This window comes from Podarcis melisellensis, assembly GCF_964234715.1.
Source record: "Podarcis melisellensis genome assembly, chromosome: 4".
Classification (NCBI taxonomy): domain Eukaryota; kingdom Metazoa; phylum Chordata; class Lepidosauria; order Squamata; family Lacertidae; genus Podarcis; species Podarcis melisellensis.
The window spans coordinates 57,735,599-57,762,122 of NC_138531.1; the positions used below are offsets into that span (position 1 = coordinate 57,735,599).

At 41.1% G+C, this 26,524-nt stretch overlaps 1 protein-coding gene across 2 annotated transcripts; it reads right to left on the reverse strand.

Moving 5' to 3' along the window:
- Positions 1-304: 304 nt before the first annotated feature.
- On the reverse strand, positions 305-26,475 carry CHODL (chondrolectin). Of its 2 annotated transcripts, XM_081908093.1 has the most exons (8): positions 25,869-26,475; positions 6,142-6,454; positions 5,318-5,475; positions 4,687-4,734; positions 4,218-4,301; positions 2,997-3,099; positions 1,475-1,553; positions 305-401 (listed from the first exon to the last, which is right to left on the reverse strand). In XM_081908093.1, the coding sequence occupies exons 1-8, from the start codon at positions 25,963-25,965 to the stop codon at positions 399-401; spliced, it is 885 nt and encodes a 294-aa protein (XP_081764219.1). In that variant the 5' UTR covers positions 25,966-26,475; the 3' UTR covers positions 305-398. The 2 variants fall into 2 exon arrangements, with proteins under 2 accessions (XP_081764219.1, XP_081764218.1); XM_081908092.1 differs by lacking the exon at positions 1,475-1,553 and having other exon boundaries at positions 25,869-26,474.
- Positions 26,476-26,524: the final 49 nt, after the last annotated feature.

Below are 26,524 nucleotides of genomic sequence, written 5' to 3' on the forward strand. Positions count from 1 at the left end.
AGTGACATATACAGTAGACATTTTTCCATATATATTCCAAATGCTCTTTCCATCTCATTACTATCTGTAGCAGAGTCATTTTCCATAGCAAAATAAATGCATTCTTTTTTTCTTTTGGAGTGCCATGTTTTGCTACTGAATTCAAAATCAAACATTGCATATAAAAATGATCTGAACAATTGCCTCAAGGGGGAGCTTCCAGTTCATTTTGCTGATCCATTGCAATTCCAAGCCATTCCAAGCTAATATCTGACATGACATTATAATAGATCCTGAATGGAAAAGTGTTATTCCTGCTTTCTTTTCAGTCTTATCTCTATACCTCCATGCTGCTGTCTTTCCGTGCATTCTTAGAAATCCATAGCGTAGACTGGTCCGGACTGGTTTTTGTTCTTCCTTTACTGGAAAATCAGAAACACAATTGTATATACATCCATTTATTATGCATCTATTCCTTTCATATGTTCATGTAAGTATGCAATGAAAGATGGGTGACGGTGCACAATAAACAAAAATAAAGGCTTTCCAAATGGTCTCTGCTACTAAAGTTGCTTGGTTGGCCTCCTGTAAAAAGATTATGCACTTAGCAGCTGGAAAGTGACCTCACACTTGACAGGATGTTTTTCTTGGTAAGGAAGTATACAAGATGAGCCTATCAATGCTGTGCTTTCTCACAGATCTATCACCTATATGATCCTCAAAATCTATGCCCACCCTCAGGCAAACCTTAAAGTCTAAAGCTTAGACCCAGTAAGCTTCATGTGGTACTTTACATATTTATCTTACAGTACATTTATTCATTACCTGATCTATAGCTTCTTTGTATTGAGTCAAAAATTCCTAATGGTAGTTAATAGCCATAGCTGTTGAATCAGCCCAGTGGCTTTCCTTCTTCAATCCACCATTAGCAGTGTTATACTTTGAAACCAGTTTTGCAGTATGCATTTATTTCTCAGCTATCCTAAGGGCACTACATCCATAATGCAGAAGTTTCTTTTCTATGGCTCCATTCAAAGGCACTGCAGCTAAAAGCCTAGCAATACATTTGAGTCCTTCCCATACAACTATTAGTCGTCTGAGATGCATGGGTTGGAACAATCTGATAATAAAAGCACAATTGGTCCCAACCACATTGTGCCAAACCTTTAGAATTTGCCACAGTGCCATGGAATGAAGCAAGGAAAAGTTACTCCCAATCCAGTACTGCTGCTTTTAAAGGACACTGTGAGTGGGATGTCATCTGAACAAAGGTAGCAAAAATATGTTCTGAACCAAGTGCATAGGTTGAACTATATCCATAGATATAGATCAACATAATTTCAAGGCCACCGAACTAAATGAAGCCAACCGAGCCCTGGTGAGGAGATTCTGTCCCTGTGCAAAGTTTCTTGGAAGAGCGTTCTGTAGATCACAGGAGCTGCCAGGAACCCTAGCTCTACCTTAAAAATACAATCGTAGAAACTGAGAAATATACCAAGTTAGAATCTAAACTTTCTGCAAGGCATTCAGATGATAATGGAGATGAGTCATTGAAGCAGTTTCTCCTTGCTTCCCTAGAAGAAAGGAAAGGGAAAGCCACTAAGCATGAATGAGTTGCTGGTTTGCCATAAAGCACAGGAGAAATGCTTGGTGTGGATGCTTCTCACGCCTTACTTTGGGTTTAGCACTACCAGTGGGACCATCATAACTTTTTCTTCCTTTGAGAGCAAGAGCAATAGAGCATCCTGTTGGAGCAGAACTTGGTGTGTTCTTGACATAAGTTTGCTGCTGAAATGGCATTTGTGCGTCAACTCCTACCTCTCCTTGCAACTTTCAGTCAGATATGCCTGTGTTGTTTTCCCAGCCCACTTCAGCTCCACATAATTGACTGCAGCCGATTGGTTAAGGAAATGGGGATGATGTAAGACTAACTAAACTTTATGGGGATGAGGACAAAGCTCAGCATGGGATCAAATCCTTCTGTTCCTGCCATTGCTTTTTCTTCTGCATAGGTAGCAGAAGCAGCAGTGGCTACGCCCTCACTTGCAGTGCAGAGAGAACAATGCCCACAATATTCCAAGACTACGTACTGTGGTTGTGTGCACATCATACATTTAAAGCACATTACTTTCCCCCATAGAACCCTGGGGACTTTGGTTTGCTGAGGGTACTGGAATTGTAGCTCTGTGATGGGTTAAACTACAGTTCCCAGGATTCTTCAGGTGGTGTCATGTACTTTAAATGTTTGGTGGGTACACAGCCTGTGTCAAAGAAAGTGTTTCAGCTGATTCAGCCCTAAAAAACAGCCTGTTCTTGTGATCCTTTTGAAACTAACCAAATATTCAAAGCTGGGAAACTCACTGAGTATGATTGACCTTGATTTCTTCTTAAACAGACTTTTGAAAGGAAAAGCTAGGCAGGTATCAGAGCAGGGTAGAAAAAGTAGTAAGTTCAGTTTTGCATTGTAATCAAGTACACAACAAGGACCTTTTTTTTCTATCTAAGGGCTGTTTGCTTAGGCACTGGGTTTAAATGTTAGTTTTCTAGATTCTATACTATACAACAGGTGTGTGGAAGCAGCAGCCATCCAGATGTTGTCAGACTCTTATTGGCCCCAGGCAGCATGGCCAAAGAGCAACAAAAATGCAAAATGTAGTCCAATAACATTTGGAAGGCCAAGGCTCCCCATGACTAAACTACAAAAGCAACGAATTCTTTACACTAGCATGAGAGCAGCATTAACTTACTTAGAACAAAAGGTTTTGCAAACTCAATATACCTGCTATTAATGTTGAACACATTATATATTTGACGATGTGGCTACATTATTAAATGTGGACTTCCTGCCATTTTAGTCAAGGCTTAACACTGGAATAATGTTCATTTTCAAGTGCAAATGAGAATGGCCTTGCTTTGTGTGTGGAATGGCCTTGAATACGAGTCAGTTGGAAGGATTAATTTTATAATACATGAGCTTAAGTTCCAAGACACTCTTTCTGTCCAGTCATAATAGTTACCTTTTATGCAGCATCTGGAAACAGCAAGTCCCGAAAGCCACTAATATCAACAACAGCAGTGGTATAGTAGGTATAACAACATAAATTAAATTGGGAATTAAACCTACAAGAAAAAGGGTTTCATTATTGTATTTTGCTTGAAATCATAGGCTCTGCTTGCACAAATTCTCTTGTACTGCACCAGTCAATCACAACAATCAGAGATCTCTTAAGCCAATGGCTCACACATATGAACTAGTCCATGAAATCTTACAACCCAAGAGGTATCCAATCTTAAGGACGCTACTCTTCCAATTTTCAAACTGTAGGCTGCAGAACACTACCCTGAGACTCTTTCAAGGCCTCAATGAAAAAACTGGTCATGACAAAGACATGAAAGACAACTTGCCTGCCTCTAAAGACTTTTCCACATAAAGTACAACTGTAAAAGTTTTGAGAGTGTTCCAGGGTTTATCTTCTATCCTGGCTAGGGCTTTTGGTTCTCACCATTTCCTTTCTGTGTTGAGCGGTGGCAGTGGAAGCAGGGAGTGCTGAACCCAGTCCCATGTATGATTGGTAACCAGATGGTCAACCCAGCACAGGGACAGGTTGCTTCAATAGTACCCCACCTCCAGCACTACCTAAAAATGTAGAGGAAAATGCATGCCCCCTACTTCAGCATCATAGCTGTAGGCAGTTGTACTCAGCAAACAACCTCACCAGCCACCATTTATAAAAGCCAAACAAACAAAACAAGAACCTGATTGGGAAGGTGCAGAACTTTAGTAAAAAGCTGACTTTCCAAAACTTGTTCATTAACCAAATGTTTTGTTAGATCATTTTTTAAATTAGTTATTCTGCGGTCCATTAAGCTTAATGGACTAGATTAAGACTTGAACATGCAGAACCCCCTGCAATTCATTCACTGTGTGTGGCTCTGGAGTAAGAATGAGAGGAAACTGTGGGAGAAAATACTTGGCATATTGACTCTGGCTGTTTGCGATGTGATGTCTATCCTTGACAAAAAGCATTTCCCCTTAAAAACCCAAGTGGAGCTATTTGCCCTGCAGCAACGACATCTTGAATTCTTCTTCTTTTTAAAATCCCAGAGCTCAGGTTCATTTTAGTTTCTGGGAGTACAGCCAGTTTATTCATATGATGAATAAGTGGGGTTTGCATGTCTGCAGTCTATGCTTTATATTTAAATATTACTCAGATATCAGAATCATATGCATCAATTACCAGTTTCAGTAACAACCACCGGAAAATGATCTTCTGGCTTGCTTGAATCGTGAGGCTTCCCTGCTGGCACCGTTGGCTGGGCTTCTGTGAAAGTAATTACATATTTTAAGAAAACAAAATCGAATTCCTGTGTTGGGACATCTGCACATATTACTGCACTTTGCAAAAGCTCCAAAGGCAACAGGATTAATCAGTTTTGAACATGAATACGTGTAGGTGATAAACTCGTCTAAGGACTTTACTGTAACATAGGGATAACATCTGGAATAAGAGTTACAAACTGAAATATTCCAAAATGTATCCATTCACTTATAAAAACATACATGGTAACTATTATTCTCTACAGGATTCATTGTTCAGCTGTTCCATGGCTACTCTGCTTTTCCAATCTATGGATTGTTTTGCTTTTGGAAATGATGGATGAGATTCTATTGCTTTACCATTGCAACTCAATCCAAACGTTTCTTACCATAATCTGGATCTGCTCTGTCTCCTAATTCTTTTTCTAGGATGTCATCTGTTAAAATAATATATAAACAAGGCAGGGAGGAATAGGTTGTTTACATTTTTCAGGCAATCCTAAATTTAAATAAGCAGCTTTTCAGATACTTAAAACCATATGTTGACAATTGTGTTCAGTGGGATAGATTTTTGTACTTAAGGACACAATATGTCCTGTAGCATCTTAAGAAGTACTTAATTCTATACCTACTTCCCTTGGAATAAATCCCATTGAACTCAATGGAATTTATTTATAAGGAGATATGTATACTACTGTATGGATAGTTAATGCAAGATCCTATGCTTGAGGCAGAAAATAAAATAGTGTGTAATGATTAGTTTAACTTCTGCTAAAGTCTAGGCCTTCTGTTAAAATTTGAAGCAGAGTGATGTTGCCTCTTAGTAACAGAATAACATAGTAACCCCCTTGTTTACATTTTATCTTGCTTCTATACACTAATCCAACTAAACTATGAATTTCACCTGTCTTAATGAGATACATGGCCTGCACTAGGGTAAAGTCACCAGGACTTCAAGGGTTTGAAAAGTCAACCAGAAATCACACATAACATCTGAAGCTCATCTTCAGCATTTCCTACCTGGACCATATTTGCAGATAAAATTGTGCTTCATGTTGCATCTGTCATCATTCCATTGGTAAAGGTAAGGCCCTCCCAAGCCAGGATTTGCAGTTGGTTGATGATACATCACAACACAAGCTTCGCTCCCACAGGAAGGCTCATCTGTATACCAATTTCTATAACAATAGACAAATTAGAGTAAAAATTAGTTAGAAAACTATTATTGCTTGTGAGTCCGTTTTTGCTTTGCTGGATCTAAAAAAGGGACCAGGAGTAGCTCAGTGATAAAGCACATTCTCTGCAGGCAAAACATCCAAGGTTCAATTCCCAGCAAGGACTGAGAAATACTTCATTCTGAAGCTTTGGAAAACCACTGTATGCCTATGAAGACCAGAGGTAGCCAACATGGTGCATTCAAATGTTGTTGGACTACAATTCCCATCATCTTCAGCCTACATAGCCAAGGGCTAAGGAAGCTGGGAGCTGCAGCTTAACATCATCTGAAGGACAGCATGTTGACTGCCCTGGATATAAATAATACTATGCTAGATTCAGTGATGGAGCAGAGAAATGGGAAAAGTGAGACAAAAACAGAGATTAGCATTTATCTACCCACTTAGTCATATTTCCATACATGCTGCCAGCATTTGGTGGGTATTTCACTAGTAAACCTTTCTTTATAAATTACTAATACATAATTCATTATTCTTATTTCACAGGATCCATTTTCTCTTCAGGGATTATGGGGCCCCAGGGCAATATCAAGTCTGCCTAGCAGCCCCAAATCCCCTTTTGGTCTCTGTTTGCAGCAGCAGCAACAGCAAATGACACAAAATATTTACCTGAAGAGTGAATTGCTTCCATCTGTCCACTTGTAAAGATCAGGGCAGGCACTTGATGTGGTTTGTCCCTCACCACTTCTCCATAACCCGATCCAAAAGTCCCCGTCAGAAATGCCGAGGCCTGATTTTGTGAGGTTCTGCAGCATGTTTTCTATTAACTTTTGCTCTGTTTCACTTTCAAGGCTGAGGAGTACTCCACCATCTATTTCACAGGCCAGGCGAGCCTCCTGGAATCCCAAACGTCTGGACAAGTCTTGGAAATAGGCTATCTTGTAGCAAGGGTGTGTTGAATCACCATAACATATTTTTTGCCCTAAAAAAACAACCACACACCAATATAGAGACATGCAGTTATAGGTTAATGGAGACTTATTTCATGGTAAAACAGCATATAAATGACATCAGGGTACATTCCCCTACTCTCGCACCATCTTTTATTTAACTTTTCCCAGAATTCCATGCTAATGATTGAAAAATTAATAAACAACTCAAAAATGTTATGTGCCTTAAAAATGTAAGAATCTGATAAGATAACTTTTGAGACGCAATGGGTACAATATCTGTGAAGGTTACAACCCACAAGAGCAGACTAAAGGGGGGGGGAATCAAAGAATCATGTAAACATTTTCATTATTATTTTTTGTGGGAGCCATGAACATTTTTTTGTGGAAAATGAAAGAACTGGAATGACATGAAAATAACATCTTTCCTCCATTGATCCTCTCTACCCTAACTGCTCTGCTCCTATCCAACTACAGAGATTAATGAGCAAAAGCTGTCTCCTGAGCAAATGTCACATGATAGGTCCTGAGACAAGTGTAATTTGAACACTCATCAAAATGCTGGTACTGGTCCTGTTAAAATGGAACTGGAAAGGACCTCATCAGAAGCTTAAATGGAGTGAGTTTCAATGGAAGCATCCTTTCAGCCTTTAAACAAACTACAGTCCTCCATTATGAATTCAGAGAGCTGTGATTTGCACAAACTATGGTTTAACTAGAACAAACCAGTTTGCCCAGTATTCATGTTTTAAATACTTTTCTAATACACCCTTCAGGATCTAAAGCATGGTTTGTTCTTGCAAAACCTTTTAAGTTACAAAAAATAAAAAATAAAAATAAAATGGGGAGAGGGTTCAAGGGTATGGGGACACCGCTGAGAATGCCCTGTGTAAGGTGCCTGCCCAAGGTCTGATCTGAAGAATCATGAGGCCACCACATTGCTGAAGCTAAGCAGTTCTGGCTCTGCTCAGTGAATAGATGAAAGACTGTCTTTGGGAAGCACATGAATGCTGTCTTGGATTACATAATGGAAAGAAAGTAGGCTACAAATGTAAGAATATGAACATAGAAGTATTTGGTTTATTGATTGGCTAGAAAGCAGGACCTCAGATGTTGAACTGAGCATCTGGTGAGGCTCATATGGATGAAGGTGGTCTTTCAGGTATCCTTGGCCCAAACTGTTTAGGGCTTTAAAGGCTAAAACCAGCACCAGTAACCAGAAACTGTGATTTGTTCAAAAGCAGAAATGAATGTTTCTAATCCTCTCCTTGTGACTGTGAAAAATTATGAGAGGGCGAAGTGCATGAACCCAATGCTCACACAGGTTCATAGCAGACATAGCATGAAACTATGGTTTCCAAACGACCAGTGCTATTTTTCTAGAAAAAGAAGTGCCAGAACTCACCATGAACATCTCTCTTGTTCTCTTATAATGGCAATGGCACCCACCTGAGAGGTGGTGGAACTGAACTCTGGCGAGTTCCAGATAGAAAAAAAAGCCCTACTAAGGACTCTGAAGGGACGCAGGTGGCACTGTGGGTTAAACCACAGAGCCTAGGACTTGCCAATCAGAAGGTCGGCGGTGCGAATCCCCGCGACGAGGTGAGCTCCCGTTGCTCGGTCCCTGCTCCTGCCAACCTAGCAGTTCAAAAGCACATCAATGTGCAAGTAGATAAATAGGTACCGCTCCAGCAGGAAGGTAAACGGCGTTTCTGTGCGCTGCTCTGGTTTGCCAGAAGCGGCTTAGTTATGCTGGCCACATGACCCGGAAGCTGTACGCCGGCTCCCTTGGCCAGTAAAGCGAGATGAGTGCCGCAACCCCAGAGTCGGTCACGACTGGACCTAATGGTCAGGGGTCCCTTTACCTTTACCTTTAAGGACTCTGAAGAGAATATCTATCTACACTACATTGCTCCATAGTTACTTCAAGAATGAACTGCTACTGCAATGTGCTCTATGTGAGGCTGCTTTAGAGAAGCTTTGAGAAACCTCAGCTAGCAGCAAAAGCACTAAGTGGGCTGGTCCTTGGGTCATGTGACACCTTTGCTGGATACCAGTAAGTTTTTGGATGCCAATCAAAGTGCTTGCTGGCACTACTGAAGTCTACCAGGCTTGAGGCCAGAATACTTAAAGGTCTTCCTTCTTCCATTTTAGGCTGCTCTATCTCTGAGCACATCTCATAAGGTTATGCTGCATATCTTCCCTTTGTCTGCAGTACATCCAGTAAGAATGTGGAAGGGGGCATGCTCTGTGATGGCTCCCAGCTTATGTAACTCCTTGCCTAGGTAGATATGTCATTACCCACCTTACAACATTTTCAGTGCCTTTCTCAAAACTTCTTTGCTAGGCTAATACACATGGTTATGGGCTGGAAGCAAGGCTGCATTCAAATGTGAGGTTTGCTGTGTTAGTTTTACATTATAAGGCTAGAGTTTCTAGAGTTTCTAACCCAATTTCTAATGTTCCTTTTGCACTGCAGTACCAGCTGCATTATGGAACTGTGGCTTTTAGATTGACATACTGCCATGTCAAGCTGAATTTTGAACAGTGGGGAAGAACTCTTGCTGGGATATTGCCCCATTTTTCATCACATGGAACTACAATACAAAACTCAGCTTTCCAAGTTATCAGGCTTGCGAGTTAATGGGGTTGCAAACAGATTAAAAAACAACAGCAATTAGTATAGAAATAAGTGCTAAACCTCCACCAGATTTCCAAAAGTGGCTTTTATGTCATGTGAAATACCACATAAAAGATTAGAAATTATCAGGTATGGAAATGTCAGGGAAACAATAAAGTGCTGTCTGAATGCAGCCCAAGTCCTGCTGAACTTAATGGGGTTTACTTCCAAGAATACATGCATAGAATTGCACTATAACTTGATCACTTAACCATTATTTTTTGTTTTGTTTTGGGTTCAGTTATCTGCCACCTCTAGCTGCATTTTAATTGCCAGGTTTGGGTTTTGATTGTCATAGAGTTCTAAATTTTTGCATCATTTTAATCTGACTTTACTGGATTAAGTGGACAGTGTGATAGAAATCTAATTCATGGGTTGCATATTCTGATTCAGAGATATGTGCACACCACTGCTTGTCCCTCATGCCCAAACACATGATTAGCCCTACCATATATGGCAGAACTGGTCAACTTTTCAGTGTCACATGTGTGATCCCAATTCTGCAACAGAAAATCGTATGCAACCCTAGGCTGTGGTCATGAGTTATGGCATCCAGACAAAGGAACCAAATTTGTTAGTAACCAAATTCACATTTATCTAACACACACACACACACATATATATATGATGTTTAATATGATAAATATATCTATAATAAATATTATATCTATATTAATATAATAAACACCCTGTTTAACAATATAGTATAAAGTTAAGACACAGAAACAAGGTGATCTGAATAGTTTAAGGAAAACAAGAAACAAATTGCAAACTCAGATGTGGACTCAGCCTACTGAAAGAATCACAGCATCATCCTTGTTTTATTTATTTTTGTATTTTCCCATGAAAATATAATTTAGACCAGAAAGCTTTATACCTACCACATCGTCTGTGAAATAGCCACCAAATACCATATCAAAAGCATGCAATATTGAATGAAGGTAGGCATGCATTTATTCCTTGCTGGCTTTCATGAATGAATTGAATAAAAATACTTTCCAACTCCACAAAGAGAAAGCATATCCAACAGGAATGGGATAAGAGGAGAGGTCCTCTTATGGATCAGAAACAACCGGTAGTTAAATAACAGGAATAAGAATATATGGACAGACTGCATCAAGGAGAGATGTGAACAGTGGGGTCCCCCAAGGATCTGTATAGGACCAGTGCTTTTTAAACATTCATAAATTATCAGTAGTTCTGGGGGAACAAAATGATATCCATATTTGTTCATGATCCCCAAATTGTTCAATGTTCTTAAAAGAAGTACAGTGGTACCTCGGTTTAAGAACAGCCCTGTTTATGAACTATTCAGTTTACGAACTCCAGAAAACCAGAAGTAGTATCCCAGGTTGCGAACTTTACCTCAGTCTAAGAACGGAATCCAAACAGTGGAAGGGCAGCGGCAGTGGGAGGCCTCATTAGGGAAAGCATGCCTTGGTTTCAGAACGGTTTTTGTTTCAGAACGTGATGGGAAGTTTTGCTTCTGCACATGACTCTGGCATACCGTTCTAAGCTGAAGCATTCCTTCCTCACCCTAGAATGTTTAGTTCACATTGAGTTCATGAAACATTGTACCCTGACCTGTTCTTAATGCATGGTTGACCACATCTATGGATGAATGTCTATATCAATCACTAGTAACAGTTTAATAAGGAGGTTTTCATGCCTGTCCAATTCTGTGTTCCATTTCCCAACCTTTAATCTATTGATGATTAATGCTTATATGCAACCTTTGCATTGTATTTGTGTTAACCAATCAGCAACAAGCACATATGTGGCAATGCTGTAATATTCAATAAAAGGGACTCCCCGAGACATGCTCGAGAGATGCCTCCCATATGACACTTGTCATTCGTCTGTCGTTCATTTCAACCCAACAAGAACGGACTTCCAGAACGGATTAAGTTCGTAAACTGAGGTACCACTATGTAAGTCCAAGTAGAAAGTGATTTACATTGGAGCAAAAAGAATCCTAACCACATAAATGACAATGGGATCTGAGGTTATGGTGGACAACTTGATGAAAACATCAAACCATTGTCTGACTCTTGTGTAACTAAAAATACCGTTATCAAAATGTCTTTATACAAATCTAGTGTGACCACATTTGAAAAACTGCCTATAAGTCTGATTATTTTTTTAAAAATGCTACAGAGCTGGAATAGAGCAGTAAAAATTATCAAGCGGCTGCAGCAACCTCTCAATGAGAAAAGGCTACAATCACTTAGACTTTTAAACTTATTTTAAAAATGTAAGTAAACTGTGGGAACATGACAGAATTATGCATGGTGTATAAAAGTACAGTGGTACCTCGGGTTACAGACACTTCAGGTTACAGACTCAGCCAACCCAGAAATAGTACCTCAGGTTAAGAACTTTGCTTCAGGATGAGAACAGAAATCATGTGGCGGCAGCGTGGCAGCAGTGGGAGGCCCCATTAGCTAAAGTGGTGCCTCAGGTTAAGAACAGTTTCAGGTTAAGAACAGACCTCCAGAACAAATTAAGTTCTTAACCTGAGGTACCACTGCAGATAGAAGTCTTTCTCTCTTTCTCATAACAAAAAAAATTCCTTCCAGTAGCACCTTAAAGACCAACTAAGTTAGTTCTTGGTATGAGCTTTCGTGTGCATGCACACTTCTTCAGATACACTTCTTCTTTCTCATATAATACTTAGAACCCATTTTTCCAATGAAGATGTATGGTGGAAGAATGAGGACAAATAAGATGGACTACTTCACACAGCACTTAGTTAAACGAAGGAATTCTCTACCAGAGGGTGTGTAATTTTTGCCACCAATCTGGACAGCTTCAAAAGAGAATTAAAGAGGACCATGAAGGATAAGATACTGGAGAGTTTTGCTGGAGAAGCAAAGAGTGATGTTGACAAATGCCCATGAGTTTTAAAGAAGAGGGATGTATGAGAATCCCTGGAAGATCCGGAAATGAAGAGACCAATAGGGAAAAAACCTGAAGGGAATAATAGGAGCAAAGACCAACTTGACATTTTTTAAATTAACAGCCATACCATCAAATGCTACCTTGTCACAGTTGCTGAAAATGAAGATAACAAATTCATTGATATCTCTGTTAATGTACCAAAGTTATTTTATTCATCCTACAAGTGGTCCTGACTACCTAAACGTCACACACAATTTCAGCTTGAGAGCTTACATGCCACAGAAAATGCAAGATGTGAGCTGATAAATAGAAAGAACAGATCCTTAGGGTAGCATTTTGACCCATCCATGATGTATCATATGATTAGCAATCATCCTTTCCTATTATGTTGTCAGAACTTTGATCCGATTCAGAAGCCAATCTTGTGATGAATTGCATTAAGTACTATTGATGTTTCACTGCACCATACCCTTTTTTTCCTTTTTCTTTTTTGTTCCATCAATGGGCTCTAATCTGCATTTTAGGATAAATCACATTACATTATGTCTCTTCAAAAACTACTGCCGCAGCATAATTTCATAATTGTACTCTGTATTCATTAGTAAGATAAATATATGGAAACTAATAGCTTCTTTTCCGCTAAGAAACATCTTTCTGCTTCAACATTTATGCTGGTCTTTCACCCCTCTAGCTGGTTATCTTTTGCCAAGCCTGCACAATATGTGACCCATAAAGCTGAATTCTGATGACCAACCAGGTATAGTAACCTGCCTGGTGCCTGAGAACACACACTTTTGGTGGTCTCAGGTAGGAAGCAAAACAAGGAGGTTGATCAAATTCTTTGTAAGCTACCATACATGACTTGGTGAGTCAGAGAGTGACTATTTAAAACAGTGCAAGATCCACTGGGGAGATATATTGCCAGTATATTTTTTCTAAGTACACAAATGTCCCACCTAGCTACATCCAGAGAATCAGAACTTAAGAACATCTTGCCTGAGCATCCAGAATTTAAGATTCCCTTAAGCGCATGAGACACAAGTCTTATGGTAGGAGATCTCTCACTGGCCATCTTTTCCAGCAAATGAATCTGGGTTCAAAACTATTCCCCAGGGGTACAGCTGAGTCACTAATAAAAGACCATACACTGAAAACGGTAACTCATGTGAACTAAACTTAAAACACGAGGGGTAGTAGAGAAATAATTATATATCTGCTTAATAAAATAGGAGAAATACTATAAATGCAAATAAGAATGCCATAAAGAAATAATAAATAAAGAAAAGAAATAATAAAGAAATAATAAAACAATAAGGATAATAAAGAACTTTGTAGAAATAAAGAAACAGTACAGCCATGTAGAATTAAAAAGATAAGAAACAAATGAAGCCAAGCTTTCCTCTTATCCAAAGCTCCCTTCTAGTCCACCTACTTAAAAGTTAAATCAGTCTAGCCCCTTCTGAGTTCCAAAGTACTTCATATCAACCACTACAAAGGGCCTGGAGAACTTTTTCTATCCATCACTCCCCTGAGAAGAGAGGCAGAGAGTGTATACTCCAACTCACTAATCCTGAACTTCTTATATTGAATTCTCTTGATCCAAGTACCCTGTTCTAGTTACTCTGCTGCAAGATTATTGTTTTGCTGCATGTTTTAAGCTATGGATGTTCAGAGTTGAATGTTTTAAGGATTTTACACACAGTTTTTGTACAGTGGTACCTTGGGTTACATACGCTTCAGGTTACAGACTCCGCTAACCCAGAAATATTACCTCAGGTTAAGAACTTTGCTTCAAGATGAGAACAGAAATTGTGCTCCAGTGGTGCAGCAGCAGCAGGAGGCCCCATTAGCTAAAGTGGTGCTTCAGGTTAAGAACAGTTTCAGGTTAAGTACGGACCTCCGGAACAAATTAAGTACTTAACCTGAGGTACTACTGTAAATGGCTTGGAAGCCTATCTTGGCATTAAGTGGTATATAATTAATCAATATTAATCAATCAGAGGTGGGGCCAGACCTTTCTGTGTTGCTAAGAGGTGGGAACTATTCCACTCTCCTTGTTCGTAAAATAAAAAATAAAAATTGGGGGAAAGTTTAAGCACTGGCCTTGTGATTTGTCCCACTATCTCATAAACAAATTTTGACTCAGAATATTCTCAACGTTATTTCTATCAAACATCTTATGACTTCACCTCGTCATCATCTTCTCAGCCTCTTTTCAAATGCTGTAACAATCCCTTCCCTTTCCTTGTTATTGTGCAGGTCCCACAGTCTCATACACACAGTGCCTTTCCTCAGCAAAATTCACATTAACCCAGGGCAAAAGCAAGGTGTGGGTCACATAACTCACCCAGGAGCACATCCAAGAAGAGGCGCATCCTAGTTAGGGGTTGATAAAGTTGGGTGGTATATAATTACAGATAAATCAAATAATGTACATGGATGTGTGCACCCGTTCTGAGCAGTATGCATCTATCACCTATAACCTAAAGTGTCACACTTCCAATTTAAAGCAATCACAGAAAAAGTGAGCTCTGAAAGAATCCACAAAGAACAGAGCTCTTCAGACCTGAGCATACATTAGTACTGTATCAAAGTTTATTTGCATATCTGACTAAAACAGACTCAGCATTTTAGTTTTCACAGATTTCCAGAAGAAACGCAGAAGTCTAATTACCTGGATCAATACACGATAAATGGTTTTTCAACCAGCAAATTGGTATTATGCTGAAGGAGCAAATGAAACACTGTTTTACTTGTTGGTTTAAGTGGTATGCCTTTATCAAGGAAAAAGCCCTACATATTACAGTATTTCCTGAAGGCAATTGTGCGCCAAACTATTAAAATTCTGACAGCTTTACCATTCTAAGTAGAAAATGTCTATTTTTTGGCATTAGTTCCCCTCCATATATTTAATATGCTATAAAATGTGAGGCTGAGACCCATTTAGTTGTTTCTGTAATAGACGCTTTCCCCCACCCCCATTTGATCTCATGGACCCTGCAGCTGTAAATTATAGGATCAGTACTGGCAGACAGCCAGAATTCTGTCTAAGCAGAAGTCTCTTAAGAATGTTCCAGCAGTCTCAAAGTGGTGGTATCTGTGGCTTCACAGAGATATTGAAGTATAACTTGAAACCTAGAATGGGACACACTCTCTCTAAACATGAAGCTAAAGGTTAACCAATGGCTTTCCTGTGCAGGCTTCTGTTGGTCTAGTCAAAAGTGGCACACAAGTTCTTCTCAGCCTTGGGGTTTTCTATTTAACACACCCTAGCTGCGCCTTGGTTCAACAGAACAGAGAATGGCATATATGTATGTGTACACTCATTTGTTTATTTTCTCTACTGTCACTCAGATGAAATTCATGATAATTGTACTAATAATTAAAGTGTTTGTATTTGAATAATATGGTATTACTAAATCCACATGAAGTTCCTTCTCTTTCTGCTGTGATGTTTTTAACCCTCCCCCTTTTTTTTAGTAGAAGATGTTCTGTTCAGTGGGAGAACTTGTTTTCAATGGTTTTTTAAGCTGGCTCTGGATCCAATTCACCTATTCAGTTCACTTGCCTTTCTCAGCATAATCTGCCTCTTTCCTCTTTACCTTCCTGCTGCAGATTTGCTTGTAACAGGGGCAATCTAAAGATGCCTGGCAAGTACCGTAGGAATGTTCAAGGAGGCAGAGGAGGCTATATAGAGTTTATTAATATCCTTCCTAACTTGCGCTAGCAAGTTCCTTTACTTAGCAGAGTTTTACATTCCCCTTTTAAACGCACAGCAGATACCTGGCTGCAGGCTTGTTTAAGCCTCTCAATATGAGGTTCCTAGTGAGTTCCTTATATCTCTCTTTAAAGAATAAGAATGCCACAATCTTGTTTAAAGTACATAAAAGAAGTTTACTCACATCATCATTTCACAGTTGGATTCCTGAAGGCAGACTTAGTTACAAAGTATATGCATGTGGATCTATCTCATATGGGGATAATCCCAGTGTCATCTGTAGGCTAAAAGCCAACAGCGCATTTCTAGCTAAAAAGCTGTTCCAACAATGGAGGAAGTCAGAGAGAGAGAGAGAGGCAGCCTTGTCCTTTTGTTACCTGGACAGGTAAGGTCATGCCCACCTCTAGTCGCATGCAAAGGAAGTATGTCCCAGACAGGAGTAAACCGTACGTTTTCAGCTGGCTGGGCCAAACATTCCCCTGCATGTCTACTCTAGGAAAACAAGGAATGTTGTACTTGACTGCTACTTATATATCACATCCCACAAGTGGAACCCACATTTACCTAGTGGAACATGCTCATTTCACTTCAAGTAACAGAAGCAGCAGATCCTCTACAGCAGCTGCACTTATTTTCTATGGTCACAGTAATCAAGGGTCATTTTTCTAAACTGAAAACATTGTTAAGCATCACACTTCCATGTTGCTTTTCTTGCTTGAGGATGAGATAACATCTTAGGAGGACCAATGCTTTCATGAAGGATCCTTGCTTTTTCAAAGCTCTTGACGAATATGCAGAAAAGCTCAAGTCTTGAAACAAGGTTTGTTTTGTTTTGCAAACTATGCTTTGCAACATGATTTGATAAATCGTGCTAAGCTTCTTCCAAGAATGTTATTAAGAATCTAAAAACATATATTCATCCATTAGTTTGCTCTATCTTCTGAAGTAAGTGAATAGATCAAAAGCATATTTAAAAATGGCCAATCACACCCAAAGTGAGTCAGTGTGGCCTCATGATTATAGTATTGAACTGGGGAGACAGAGGGTGACTTCCAAGCCACCAATTGAGCATTCATCCTAATTTGTTTGCAGGGTGACTAAGCATAACTATTTACTGAACACTCATTTTTATTTGTTTGGAGGGAAGTCAGATGTAGCAGTCTGGATTCAAGGACTTGGGCAAATGCCTGTCCTAATGCTCCTCATAGCTACGTTGTGAGATAGCCTTGGATGGAAGTGGCGCTGTGGTCTAAACCACTGAGCCTCTTGGGCTTGCCGATCAGAAGGTTGATGGTTCGAATCTGCACAACAGGGTGAGCTCCTGTTGCTCTGTCCCAGCTCCTGCCTGCCTAGCAGTTCGAAAGCACACCAGTGCAAGCAGATAAATAGGTACCACTGTGGCGGCAGGGTAAATGGCGTTTCTATGCACTCTGGTTTCCATCACGGTGTTCCATTGCACCAGAAGTGGTTTAGTCATGCTGACCATGTGACCCGGAAAGCTGTCTGTGGACAAACACCTGCTCCCTCAGCCTGAAAGCGAGATGAGCACCACAACCACATAGTCACCTTTGACTGGACTTAACTGTCCAGGGGTCCTTTACCTTTACCTTAGTCCCATCTATTTTGCTGCCAACATCTTGAAAATAAGGGTGATACAAGCTTGACAATGGGAAACCAACCTTAAAATTAGCTATAATTTTGACATAGTGCTGCCCTAATCAGAAGTATTGCTTATTGCAAAGTTGTAAATGCTTTCATGCTTCAGCCAGTTGTAATTCTTCGTAGAAAAGCATAAGTCACAGCCTCCTCTTCAGCGTGAAGTGGTGATGTGAATTCAAATGTCTTGGATCAATATTGGAAAGCCTTTAACTAGCTCTAATGTGAGCCAGGGGCTGACTCCAGAAGCTGTGTGACTTCCAGAGCTCTCTTCTGGAATGTGTGAAGTAAAAGTAAAAGCAAGAGTCTGCCTGAGCATGTGCAGACATAAAGGCATTTTTGAATGTTGCCCCAGTAGTTTGAGAGCTATGATTCCATGAGATGCCTGTTTCTAGAGCAAGAACTCATGTGATCAGCTACAGAGTAACTGCTCATAGAAAAGCAAAAAGTGTCCACACAGATCAGATGCTCATGCCACAGTGTTCAGAGGGATCTACCATTCCATACGGACTGTGAAACAGATTGACATATGTATCTCCATCTACTCTTTGGGCTACTGTAGTTATTGTCTGACCATTATTAACACATCAACTATCTCTGGAATTGTGCCACACTTCTGTTGCTGATATTTTCATTTTAGTAAATGGCAACTTCACACACACACACCCCTATGAATTATTTTTTATCTTCAGAGATCTTATTTTGAGTACTGTCACATAAATATTGGAATGAGCACTTGACAAAATCAAGAAAATATCACAAATAAAAGGGCAAAAATAAACTGACAGCAAACAGCAGTCATTAAGGCATAATGGCTTTGATTAATACATTGGTTGTTAAGTGGCTAGTAAAAAGATTAGCTCTCGTATTTCCTGCCCAACAGATACTTAAAGTAATTGCATTTTTGCAAACTGCATTATCATCACTTTATGTGCTTTATGATGTCATAGGTACAGCAATGCGGGTTATGTAACACTCAGCAGTTTTTCCTAACCCTGTCTTCTCACTTTTCTTTTCTTTTTTAAGGACTGGTCTTCAGCCAACTCCAACATTCTGAACTACTGCATTGCAAACAGCTATTGTTGCCAATGATTCAATATGAACACAAAAGCATAATGTGTTTCCCTATCACTTCTTATAGCACTACCACCATGAGAAAAATTGCTACAGGGTCAATTACGAGGATATGAGATAAGACATGGTAGAATGTAAAAATGCTGCAAGCTACCATGAAGTATCATGAGTTAGCAGAGATAAGAGAACAGAATAGAATAATTTTGTTCTGCTGAGGGATAAGGAGCATGCAGTTCTCAGGAGCTCATTTATGAAGCCCACAGATCAAATCCGTTTCATCTCCACCATTCTATCATTTTGACGTTATTACCAGTGTTCTCCCCCCCCCCCTTTTTTTCTGAGAAATACTTATAGCCCTTGCAGTTGCAGAGAGAGTTTTGAATAAATAGTGGTTGTTATTCGCTGATAACAACCAAGCTGCCAGTCTCTTTTCAATCCTATTGAGAAAAGGTGAATTTGGGGAGCTACTTCATGGTGAGAAGAGAAAATAATGGCACTATTACACATCAGAAGTGCACTGAAAACTTGAATCAGGGGCTACTACAAATACAATTGGCTCCAATGTGCCTTTTATGTGACCTTGGCCTAACTTGCAGAGATGGCATTTGATTGCAGTTACATTGTTAGTCCTGGAGTCACACCTGTTGAACTCAATTAGACACCTTTCCAGTGATTTTATGGAGCATTCATTTAGAACCCAACAAAGATTATGTTCACTGTGACCAGGGATGGGAAAATATATTCATTTCATTTTCTCTCTGTTCTCATTTTTAAACTTTTTCCTTTAAAAGCAAAAAAAAAAGTACTCTTGAAAATTATTGAGTGTTTTAGTGTGAATTTCTCCTAATATGCAATTTTGCCTATTATAAACATTTTTTGCAGTCCAATTACCCCTAATATAATGTATTATTCTGTGTTACTTTCACAAATATATACCGGTACATGCAGTTTATGCACCCTAGTACAGTGCATTGTATGTAACCTTGGGTTACATACGCCTCAGGTTACAGACTCCGCTAACCCAGAAATAGTACCTCGGGTTAAGAACTTTGCTTCAGGATAAGAACAGAAATCGTGTTCTGGCGGCGTGGTGGCAACAGCAGGCCCCATTAGCTAAAGTGGTGCTTCAGGTTAAGAACCGTTTCAGGTTAAAAACGGACCTCCGGAACGAATTAAGTACTTAACCCGAGGTACCACTGTGTATGCATCTGTGTACATGTTACTTGGTTTGGAGAACTGCCCTCCACAGTTTGGGAAAGAGCAAATTCTAAAGGATGCCTCTATTTTGGTTCACATACTTCTTCAGCAAATACAGAAGAGGTGGGTTTGCCCTTAAATGGCAACTGAGTCGAAATTCTCCCCCATCCCTACTGTGGCCTACAGTTCAACCCTGACTAGTATTCGTAAGTCCATGGAACTAGTTCCCTGAACCCAAGGGGGCTTTACACACCCACCCCAACAGCTGTCACCTCTCCCATCATGTTTCATAATACACTGTTGTTGTTTTTTGAGAGGCATCTCAAAATTAGTCTGTGATGCAGCAATGAGGAGGGAGTCAACTGTTCAAAATAAAAATAAAAATCCTTTGACTGCACATAAACCCTCAGACAAAACTTCAAGTAGCTCTGCTTTCAATATGGCTTGGAAATCCCCAGTCCTCCACAGCAAAGAGCCAGTCTCATTCAACATAGAGATGCTTACGTCTGAGTAAGCAGGCTTAAGACTACATCATTAGGAATACTGCTGTATATGTGGGAAAAGCTACAACAGTGGTTTATAGACAGGTTGACAGCAATTATTCAAGAATCTTCCGAAGGAGGATTTATTCCAAAACAAATTGGGCCTAATCAACCTTTCCCTGTGCACCTGGAAGTCTTCTTCTGTGATTGGCACCTCCTCATTTGGTCTTCCTGCACACATACAGCAAATAAGTCCATTAAATAGGCAGGTCTAATCCCATTAAAATTAAAGGCTTAAGGTACTTTGTTTGGAATTTGGTTGCATGGTGTAGTTTTGAGAACACAACTTCTTTCTATTGTGTACATTCTTGTTATAGACTATGATTTTGTACATTGTGTTGCTAAGTTTATCCCAGAGAGAGGCCCCAGAAGCAGAAATCAATTTTATCTTAATGTTTAAAAAGATCTGGAGAATGTTACTGTATATATACAGAGAGAGAGTCTGCTGCTGAAAAGGCATAAGAATTGGCACCAGGTAACCTTTGAAGAGGAGAGTGTTCCATAAGTGAGGCATCACAGCTGAAAAGGCTTTTTTCCCTGAGAGACACCTATCTAACCTCTAATAGCAGCATCATCCCAGAAAGGTCAATTTACTCTGATGTTAACACAGGAAATGTGAGAGGAAGAGGACCCTGAGGTCCCAAGGCTTATCAGCAGTGTGAGAAACTTGAAGGAGCATCTCCACCTCCATCGTTCTGCCCGAACACTGAGGTCCAGTGCCGAGGGCCTTCTGGCGGTTCCCTCGCTACGAGAAGCCAAGTTACAGGGAACCAGGCAGAGGGCCTTCTCAGTAGTGGCACCCGCCCTGTGGAACGCCCTCCCACCAGATATCAAAGAGAAAAATAACTACCAAACTTTTAGAAGACATCTGAAGGCAGCCCTGTTTAGGGAAGCTTTTAATGTTTAATAGGTTATTGTATTTTAGTGTTCTGTTGGAAGCCACCCAGAGTGGCTGGGGAAACTCAGCCAGATGGGCAGGGTATAAATAATAAATTATTATTATTATTATAAACTCAAATATATCAGCTAATCACCAAATGGCACCTTAAACCTGGGTCACGGTCACTTCAATGGCACGTCTAGGTATCTTTTCTTTTTTGCAGTGAAATGTATTTGCTGTTTAGTCATTTAGTCGTGTCCAACTCTTCGTGTCCCCATGGACCAGAGCATGCCAGGCACTCCTGTCTTCCACTGCCTCCCACAGTTTGGTCAAACTCATGTTGGTAGCTTCGAGAACACTGTTCAACCACCTCGTCCTCTGTCATCCCCTTCTCCTTGTGCCCTCCATCTTTCCCATCATCAGGGTCTTTTCCAGGGAGTCTTCTCTTCTCATGAGGTGGCCAAAGTATTGGAGCCTCAGCTTCAGGATCTGTCCTTCCAGTGAGCACTCAGGGCTGATTGCCTTAAGAATGGATAGGTTTGATCTTCTTGCAGTCCATGGGACTCTCAAGAGTCTCCTCCAGCATCATAATTCAAAAGCATCAATTCTTTGACAAACAGCCTTCTTTATGGTCCAGCTTTCACTTCCATACATCACTACTGGGAAAACATAGCTATGGTTTTCCCAGTGAAATTATTATTATTATTATTATTATTATTATTATTATTATTATTATTATAGCGCTTTATATTTTAAAGAAAAAAAGCTGAAAGTGGTTTACAACACATTAAAACATCAAATGAAACAATCCAAAATAAAGCAAATTCAAGCTTCAAGGAAAATATTTCAGATCCTTCTCTGGGTGACATACTTGCTTTTCCCATACTTATTTACCTACTGGTACTTAATTTAGGTTGCTGCCCCATAGCAGAAATACTATAGGAAGCCAGTGTGGTGTAGTGGCTAGAGTGTCGGACTAGGACCTGGGAGATCAGGGTTCAAATCCCCACTCAGTCATGAAGCTCACTGGGTGACCTTGGGCCAGTCACAGCCTCTTAACCTACCGCACAGGGTCATTCTCAGGATTAACTGAGGAGGGTGCTGAACCATGTACCATACTCCTTGGAGAAAAAGGTGGGATATAAATACAGTAAAAAAGCTCTTCTGCTTACCTGCTTAAGAGAGCTGGAGGGACCAGCCAGATGGAGATGTCAGTCACCAACCTGGCATCCACATAGTCACAGTTGGACCCATGCCAGTCTCAAAATGCGCCTGGCGCCTGGGGGATTTCAAACACTGCTTATCAGGCTTTAAATTGCTCTTAGAATTTGGGGCTGATCGACAACAAAGCTGTTTCAGAACTAGCAATATGTGTTACCTATAGCTCGTCTCAGTTACAGCATTCATAAATTTTCAGAAAGTTTCAAAGGCAGCTCAGCACACAACATATCGCCATAACCTATTCAGGCAATCACAAAGTAAGGATGACTATGGCTTATCTCTGCTTAAAAGGGACCACAGCTGGTATACCAGCCTTAGCTAATGGGAAATGTTTTGTGCTTCTTAAGCCAAGTAGGCCTCTGGTGACAAAGCTGGGTCAATCAACACCCACCAAACTGCAAATATGATCCTCTTGTAGGGTTCGATCCTCCCAGAATGAGTTGAACCCAAGCCAGACAAACTACCCAGCAACATCAGCTCCATCATATCTAGACTGAACTTATTTCCCTCGCCCTCATCCATGCCATCCCAATTCCCAGACATCAATATTTTGCACTTCTAAAGCTTTGCTTGAATAAGATAGGAACACGAAGTAGAGCTCTATGTTACCAATGTATTGAATGCCCCTCTCTCCAAATCCCATGATCATTTCTCTCCATCAAATACTCTCACTCTCGCATTTGTCCTGGGTTGTTACAGGCAATGGACACCTCCTGAGTGTCAGCATTTTGTGGAAAGGAGTCAAACCATACCAGAAATTTAGGTGTGTGCAATTAAAGTGGATCAAAGCACTCTGTTACCCTGGCACAACAAATCTACACTGAAAAGTGTAGGATGAACAAACAATTCATGGGACGATGTATAAACATCATGCAAGCAAATCAGGATGAATTTTGAAAGAATGCTCATGGCCATATAACATCACCAGAAACAAATGCTCAACAAAGACAAGACATAGTCTAACTGCAGCACAAGCTTTCTGCAAACAAATCAAGTTGGGTACTTCATAAACAGGTTATCTGAAGACACCAAAGGATTCAGCACCCAAAAGTATCTCAAGGTCTTCATCCATAGGTTGCACTTCACTCCTGAAATGCTCTACACCAAGGCTACAGTTGTTGTACCTCCTGTACAGTTAATTCACTAAAGTCCACTCCACTTTTCTTCCCCTTGTGTTCTGGTGGAAAAGAGGTGGGTGGACAAAGAGACTAGTGCAGTACTTTGAAGAAGTTGCCTAATACTTTAGAACTTTTAAAGGGATGGCCACTGTCTTCAGGTAAAGAGTTTGCAACCTGGAGATGGTACAGAACTTTTAACAGTTCTGAATGGACAGTGGCATCTGAATGGACAGTGTTATCTCCTATGATTTGATTAATGTTCCATTTGTATAGTGGCTTCCAGGCACAAAGCTCAGAAGGGATGGCATGGATTAATCTCCTGTTTGCTACATGCAACTCCCTCCCCTCAGCTATTATCACAATCCAGATTTTGAGGGGCCCATGGATAAGATGCCTTCAACACTTCCCCATTCCTGCATGGACTTGCTTCCCTGTGACTGCTGTCACTGACTTCCTCTCCCTGAGACCATCTTCACCATTGCCCAAAAGGGCAATGTTCCTTCTTGTTGTTCCCACTGAATGAACAAGAAACAACAGCCAGATAAGCAGAGACAGGGGATGGGGGGATCTGCAGTGGTCCCCATAACTGTGGTGGCAGCCTTCACAAGCAGGCACCCCCTGGTGCCTACATAGCACCTTAAGATTGCTGCTGCATGTGATCAGGAGCTGAAAAGGATCAGAACTGGTTCTAGGTTACGTGAACTATTTAAGCCATTCCTAAGAGATTCCCTGGAATGTTTTTCTTTTCATTTCATTTTAAAGTGGTGTGTCCAATGACGAGGGGTCTAAAGGTTCCTGCTTCTTGTGTTCATGTTTCATGAATCTATTCTAGTTATGGAAAACTGGAGCATAACTATCACCTGATCCAATTTCTAGTCCCTTGCTTCCTGCCTGACCTTTCAGGAAACCATTAGAATTGGACTGAAATGTACCCTATAGAACACACTCAGGTAATAATATGTACATCTAGAAAATAGGCACACACTGAATCTGCACCAGGGAAGGTTAGCTCTAACCTATCAAAGCTCCTTGCATAGTAAGTTTGTTGACCTTAAAGATACAACTGGATTCTTTATTGCTTATGTACACTGTATATGTGCAGGACACACATGGCAGGTTCCAGCTCCTCCACCACCTGCATGCAATGAATGGATAGGCACAGTATATTTCTCATATTTATGACATATTTCACATATTTATGGCAAATATATAAGAAGGAAGGAACTTTGCACCGCAGTTGAAAAACTTTGCATGTTAATCAATATTTTCTTAAAAATTTCCTTAAGGAGCTTTTCAATATATGAAGATGGCTTCCTAATTATAAAGAATTGAGCAGTTCAGCAAATTCCCTGTGAAGTTCTTTCCTTGGAAAGAAATATTCAAGGCAAGACAATCGTATCATAGAATAGGAACCCAATGGTCATCTAGTCCAACCCTCTGGAGATTGGGATCATCTGAGGAAGCTGTAGGATTTTCCAATACTGATTCACGTCAAAGTTCAGTAGACGTACGAGCTCAGAAGTTTAGGACACCACCCATATACCCCTACCACCGACTACTCAGGGTGGAAGTCTACATCTGGTAGCACACATGGTTCTTCAGAGGTATTCTTGCACTGATATCTTTCCTGCCACACAAATCCTTATCCACAAACATGAATGTGGATTTTGGTGGTTACTGCAGACAAGCAGGAACTGAGAAAGTTGTCAGGTGTGATGGACATCTCTTTCACACCACTCTTTATCTGGCATTTGAGCCCCCATCCTGCTTCTCTGTATTTGATCCTCTATCCTACTTCTCAGTCTCTGAACTTTTTAAAAATGAGGGACAAATAGACTCTCTATAAATGGAGGACAAGTCAGAACAAAACCTTTTGACTTAGGAGACACAATATAAGGGACCTCAAACTTTCTATCTCCATATTTAAAGATATGAATTGGGGATCTCATCTTTGGAGTTTCCAGGATTGAGGATGTGATCTTTCCGCAAAGTCAAATCATCAACTTGGGATAAAAATCTAGCCTTTTTTTACTCGCCAGGAAACAGCTCGTCCCTAGTGCCAGTGACACAGTGCCAAGACTGCGTTCCCTGAGTTCCCTTTGCCTCACTGAATCAATAGAGCGCCACCCGCTTGAAAGTAAGAGGATCCCCGCCAGAAAGAGCCACCTTTCTGTTTGGGAATCTCTAACCACTGTTCAATGATCAAGTTGAAAAGCAATAAAAGGGGGAGGTGGAAGGATTGCACCCGAATAGCCGGAGCACTTCGGGGGTCTTTATACAGCAGGCAAAGGGCCCTGCAGAGGTTGTTGCGCTCCAATTCCCAACAGTCCCAGGTCGCATGGTCAATGGTCAGGACTGATGGGAGTGTGGAGTCCAGAAACATCTGGAGGGGGTCCCAGCTCTCTCGCTGCTCTCCCCCAAATAAGAAACCAGGTTCCTCATCCCTCCCTTCAACTCACCACTCAGGACTCGCAACGAGAGGCAACTCTGAGCCCACAGCCAACAGTAGCCCAGCAGCAGCAGCTGGGGACGCCTTCCGCACGGAAAAGGGAGCATCGCAGCGGCCGAGGGAAGAGAAGCTGGGCTTCTGAACAAAGTCCCCGAAGTGACAGCAGCAGCAGGTTAGGCAGGCAGGCACCCTCAACGCCTGCGCAACGGCCGGTCCTCCGCGGGGAAGATGCTCCAAAGCGGGTCCCTTCAAAGCGCCAAGCAACTATAGGAGCAGCCGCCGCCTTGAGGAGATCCCTGAGAGCCAGCTGTTGCCCTGCCCGCTGCCGCTGCGCGCATCTCCGTGCGCCAAGGAAGCGCGCGCCTTTTTGCAGGACCCCTTTGGGCGAGAAGGAGAAGCGTCTTGTCCAAGGGAGGAGGAGGAGGAGGAGAAGCAGCAGGGGCAGGAAGCACTGCAAGGTCTCCCTTCTCCTCGCCTTGGCCTGCCTGCGCCTGGAGACGCTGGACGCGCAGGGAGAAAGAAGGCGCAAGCTGCTGGCTCCTGGTTATATAGCGGCTCCGGCCAGCCTCCCGGAGCCTCCGCGTTGGGCAGGGCCAGCCCCGCGACTATCGATTTCTGGTGCGAAATGCAGCGCTGCAGCTTGGGAGGGGGCCGAGCGCGAGGCGG

What these genes read in the sequence shown, in the direction of transcription:
- CHODL (XM_081908092.1), bottom strand. Translation starts at nt 25,965, where the DNA reads ATGCTCCCTTTTCCGTGCGGAAGGCGTCCCCAGCTGCTGCTGCTGGGC. An exon ending in CTCGTTGCGAGTCCTGAGTG is followed by an intron (nt 6,455 to 25,868) that starts GTGAGTTGAAGG and finishes TTGTTTTTTTAG; the next exon opens with GGCAAAAAATATGTTATGGT. An exon ending in TTCCAGATGCTGCATAAAAG is followed by an intron (nt 402 to 2,996) that starts GTAACTATTATG and finishes CTGATTTTCCAG; the next exon opens with TAAAGGAAGAACAAAAACCA.